Source organism: Melospiza melodia, chromosome 4, assembly GCF_035770615.1.
Source record: "Melospiza melodia melodia isolate bMelMel2 chromosome 4, bMelMel2.pri, whole genome shotgun sequence".
In the NCBI taxonomy this organism is placed as follows: domain Eukaryota; kingdom Metazoa; phylum Chordata; class Aves; order Passeriformes; family Passerellidae; genus Melospiza; species Melospiza melodia.
In genome coordinates, this window is record NC_086197.1 from 90,161,867 (window position 1) to 90,167,176 (window position 5,310).

The 5,310-nt window shown below is 42.4% G+C and overlaps 1 protein-coding gene across 1 annotated transcript; it reads left to right on the plus strand.

Moving 5' to 3' along the window:
- The first annotated feature begins 866 nt into the window (after positions 1-866).
- SYPL1 (synaptophysin like 1) lies at positions 867-5,078 on the plus strand. The gene is made up of 5 exons (XM_063155891.1): positions 867-935; positions 1,584-1,702; positions 2,880-3,084; positions 3,908-4,096; positions 4,962-5,078. The coding sequence occupies exons 1-5, from the start codon at positions 867-869 to the stop codon at positions 5,076-5,078; spliced, it is 699 nt and encodes a 232-aa protein (XP_063011961.1).
- Positions 5,079-5,310: the final 232 nt, after the last annotated feature.

Here is a 5,310-nt window from a genome sequence, read left to right on the forward strand (position 1 = left end):
CCTCAAACCTTCTTCACCATGAGCTTTAGCTCTTCACTTTTACTGATGGTTAACATATCAGCAACAAAGTGCAGTCACAGAAAACAAACAGAATTAAAGCTTAAATAGTGAAAGGCAGTAAATGAGATCTTGGCAAGCACATAGACAATTAAACTAAAATAGCCAAAGGCAGTCAATGAGATTTTGGCAAGCACATAGACTGTCAGGTGCCTGAGCTTCATTTGCCATCAAATCATCAAGCTCAAGGTACAGCACATGTAACTGTCCAAAGTGTGCTGGGTGGGAGAGAGGAAGAGGAAGGAGCTGAGGAAGAAGTCACTGCTGCCTCATTGCACAAAATGGCCAGTGCTGTCCCCACAGGTGACAGCCCCTGCACCATTTCCCCAGGCTGAAGAGCCCCAGCTGGGTCCTGTGGGTGGGTCCATGGGGCTGGGGAGCCCCAGCTGGGTCCTGTGGGTGGGTCCATGGGGCTGAGGAGCCCCAGCTGGGTCCTGTGGGTGGGTCCATGGGGCTGAGGAGCCCCAGCTGGGTCCTGTGGGTGGGTCCATGGGGCTGAGGAGCCCCAGCTGGGTCCTGTGGGTGGGTCCATGGGGCTGAGGAGCCCCAGCTGGGTCCTGTGGGTGGGTCCATGGGGCTGAGGAGCCCCAGCTGGGTCCTGTGGGTGGGTCCATGGGGCTGAGGAGCCCCAGCTGGGTCCTGTGGGTGGGTCCATGGGGCTGAGGAGCCCCAGCTGGGTACCTGTGGGTGGGTCCGTGCCCACCTTCAGGTGAGGGGTGTGGCAAGGGCTGCCCTTATAGGGATGTGCCAAGGATGCTGCAGCAGTTGGCTGGTGTTGGTTCCTGCTGGCTGCCTTGGTCTCTCCCAGGATGGTGGGCTTGAGGATAGACATCAGCATGCTCCTGGAGCCTCTGGGCTTTGTTAAGGTCCTTGAATGGGTGAGTGGAGCTGGGGGGGTTGTTTCCTCCACTGTCCCTGGTGCGGGTACCCCTGGGCTGACAGACCCTGCCCCAGGTTGCTGCTGCTGAGTAGTGTCCAGCACTGGGCTGCTCCTCAGCCATGCCCTTGAACTGCAGATACACAAACTTGATGTGGTAATTACGTGATTGTTGATTTAAGGTCTGGATTGTGAGAAAAGAGTGTGGTAAAAAGTGACAAAAGCTATTTAGAGAGTCAAGTTGGTATGTGATACTCTGAGCATGTACTTTCTGTTTGAATTCATAGTTGTGGATATGCAAGACTTGTAAAAATATTTCCTGTATCACCAGCAAGAAATACTATGCTGGCTGTTAGCATACCAAAGAAAAAAAAACAAAAAAACCAACAAAGTACAAACCCCAAAAAGTTTTCTGTGCAACTGAAAATAAATTATACGGAAGCCACTCTTAAATGGGCTTTGGTTAGCAGTTTTGCTTATGCTTTTGGATTTTAGAAACTTGACATTTTCTTCCTGACATCACTTCATACTTCAGCTTTGCTAGCTTTGTTGCTATTTCTTGTCTCTAGCTATTTCAGCTAAATGTTGAGTTTGCTTCCTTTGAGCTCTAGTGGTGTGCACTAATGTGTCTGTGTATCAATTCCTACAGGTTCTTGCCATCTTTGTTTTTGCCACATGTGGAGGCTTTCGAGGTGAAACTGCTCTTCTAGTTTCCTGTGAGGGTGTGGTAAACAAAACAGTTACAGCTGCTTTTTCTTATCCATTCAGGTGAGCATTAGCTCTTCAGTTATTACTTGATAATTGCTTTTTATTCCCCTTTTCCCTATCTGCCTCCTTGTGAATGTGTTCTTACTGTAAAGTGAAGATGTGAAACTTTTGGCTTGCTCTGTAGCAGCAATAAAATATTTAGTTGACGTCATTCAAAGCACTGTATTTGTTAGTACCTTATAGAAAGAAGTAGTTAGAAATGGCAGGAGGCTGTTATGCTCTGTATTATTCTATCTTAAGCTCCAGTCTAGCAGTGCATGAATGCTACAGAAGGTAATTAGTAAGACAAAAACCACAATCCATTTTAACAGCCTAATTCTTCATCAATTTGGTAGCTGCTTTAGAGGTCCAGATAAGATTATTTTGAATGTGCTATTATCCTATTTTTGTTCAGAGGCTGAATGGAAAACTCTTTTCAGTTTATTCCAGCATTATCTTGGTGAGGCTGTTGGGCACAAAAAACCTAAATACTTCAGTGTCATTGTGGTGCTCTTGTAGAGACAAGCTCCTTTCCTGGAGCAGGAGGAAGAGGGATTCCTCTCAGTTCTTGCAGCTGCACGACTACAGGGAGTGCAGGGTTGGTGTTCCATATGTGTTCAATAAATGTAATAACATAAATAAATATAGGAATTGATTCAATGGACAGCCAGTAACAGTACAGAATTTGGTCACAAAACCCAGCATTGTAACCCAGCATTTGGAGGGGAGAGAGGATCTGAAATAATTCTGTGCTGGTCACAGGGTGATCAATGGTAGTCACACAGCTTTTTTTTATGCAGCTTCAGTGCTTGTGAGTTTTGTAGCTATAATGCCTCTGAAGTCCACCTTGTTTAACTGCCAAGTAATGCTGCTGAGTCTGCTTCCAAATCAGGAAATTTTGTTCAACTGCTCTAAAAATGCAATTAAGGGCCTTCTCCTGAAGGTACTGTTGTATATCTTTGTGCAGGACTAGATACAATCTTTAGAGAGCTTGACAAATCTTTGTGTTGCGCAACTGATTATTTACATATCTGTAGTGTATCTTTCAGAGTGAACTTATACAATCAGAATGCTGAAGCTCTGTTGGTGAAGCATGGAGTATAATTAATGAAGTACAATAATAATGAAGTATAAACAATGAAGCAAATGAAGCTCCCACTGTGTAGCAAACTCTGAGTACATGGCTATAATTTCACAGGTTGAATGCTGCTGTATTTAGTGCACCGGACCCAAAAGGCTGTGGTGGCACCTGGACTGATGTCTGCCTCACGGGTGACTTCTCCTCTTCTGCACAGTTCTTTGTTGCACTGGCAGCATTGGTGTTCCTCTACTGTGTTACTGCCCTTGTGGTATATATTGGATATAACCATGTGTATCAGCACAATAACAAGTTTCCAATAACTGTAAGTAATACTGAGATATTTTAATGGCTTGACTTTGAAGCTGCAAAGGGATGAGAACTGTTGCTAATGCAAGAATAATTGGTGAATATCCAGTAGTTACAAAAGTTAAATGGAGTGTGAGCACAAGTATCTCAGACTGATCCCTACAGCACTTTAGCAGAAAAGGGGCCCAAAGCTCTTGGCCATCCATGACATCACACTTTATGCGGTTATTGAAGCAGTGGAATGAACTTTCACTTTTTCAGGTGAACAGTATTTTCACCACAACTTTTCTTTTGTATCATGCAATTGAGTATATTGTTCCATAGCTGAGACCTCCTCTGTTAATCTGAAATTTTTCTCTGTATAGAGGACCTGCTGCAATTGGCAGAGGAAAATAGTTACATTGTGAATTTTAGTCACCTTCAGTATTGAAGCTCTGAATGAGAAATTTCATAACATGCTTGAAAATGGACTTAATGACTTTTCTAACCAAACTTTAGCCTATCAGCCACCCAGATTTAAATCCTCTCCCTCTATCCCATCACCCTCACTTTACTTAACTTTGGTTTAAATTCTCATAAAATAGGTGCTAGGCATCTGATTTTAGAAACAGATTTCTTAGGTTAAGATTGTCTTTTGCATCTATCAAGCACAAACATTGTTTTGTAGCAGGTTATCAACACTGAGTTGTAACTATAACATTGTTAATGACTAAATTTGCTTGTGATTGTTATCACTGATGCAGTTATCTTGGTGATATAACTGATACTGTCACTGCCTTGCTCTCATGTATAGTCCTGAATTTTTTTTTAACCTGTTAATGAGTATTTCTCTTGTGTAGGACTTGGCAATCAGTGTCTTGATAGCCTTCCTGTGGCTGGTCAGTACTTTTGTTTGGGCAAAGGCGCTTGCTGACATCAAGGTGTCCACAGGAGCCAGCATTGTTCCAGGAATTGAGTCTTGCAAAGCACCAGGAACAACTTGCCATTTTCTTTCTGTGACCCGCATGGGAATCCTGAATGTGTCAGTGGTATGTATGCCTTCCTCCACATGGGTACAACAAATGTGCTGGGAAACAAAAAATGGCACCTGAGAGCCCTGTTCTACTGATTGCATGTGTTGCTCTGTGTTAAGATTTCTTTATGGGTTATTTGTCATTCAGGTCCATTATTTCTGTGGTAAAACACTGGGCAAATAATTTCTTGGAGGGAACAAGTTTTTTCTGAAGGAAATCAAGAGAAACATCTTGCAGGATCTGCCTCTAGAGCTGTTACATGCAGCATTTCTAGACACATTTGAGTGTCTATTTATGCTTTTAGCCCAGAGCAACTTAAAATATCTTACTGAGCCACCCAAGTGGTTTGATGACTGATATAAGAGGAAATGCTGTGCTGGTGCTGAACCTAGCTTTTTACTCAACTGTGAGCATTTTTATGCATCAGATTGAGGTTCCTTGAAACATAATGGGATGAAGCTCATGTTCATACAAAGAACACTTCATATCAGAGCAAATTAGGCTTATTGTGTGATCTTCCTAGTGAATCCTACCTTTCAAAACTCAGGCTGTTATTCATTGGCCTAATAATAATCAGTCATTTGGTATGAGAGTGCATGTGTGGGGGTGCTTAGAGAAAAGAAGTTGTCTAATTCTGTGCAAAGTATGGAGTAAGTTTGACTATCTGGCCTACAAAGAGCTCTGTTAAAAAGCTAAAATTGCTTCTCTTACTCTGAGGAGTTTGGGAATGTCTTGTCCAAATGAAAGGGATGCCAAAGATAGTGCTTGTTACTGGTTTGCCTTGAAGAGACTTTCTGGCATGTTTTAAAAAAAGGAAAACAAAACCCAATAAAACACAACTGACTTCATAATATTTCCCCCCTTTTTTCTTTTTCTACAGGTGTTTGGCTTGCTTAATATGATTTTATGGGCAGGAAATATTTGGCTTATATACAAGGACACCAACTTGCACAGCCAATGGAACAGAATTTCTGAAAGTCCAACCGAAAGGGTATAAAAACAAGTTGAAATTTTGAAGTGCTTCCACTTTCCATGCTCTTGGTAGTGTGATGTGAGCCATTAGGATTCATTTCAGCAATGACTGATAATTCATACAAACTTCTGTTTTGTGCTATGGTTTGATGGAAGGTCTTGGGTACTCAAACTGAAGTGTTTAATTATCATGAAATATATTGTCTTTCAAGGCTATGCAGCATTGTATTGCAGTTTTTGAAGATCAAAATGAAGAG

Bases quoted from the DNA above. Each gene is read 5' to 3' on its own strand.
- SYPL1 (XM_063155891.1), top strand. From the start codon at position 867: ATGGTGGGCTTGAGGATAGACATCAGCATGCTCCTGGAGCCTCTGGGC. The intron at 3,085-3,907 runs GTAAGTAATACT...TCTCTTGTGTAG, and splicing joins ATAACAAGTTTCCAATAACT to GACTTGGCAATCAGTGTCTT. The intron at 4,097-4,961 runs GTATGTATGCCT...CTTTTTCTACAG, and splicing joins GAATCCTGAATGTGTCAGTG to GTGTTTGGCTTGCTTAATAT.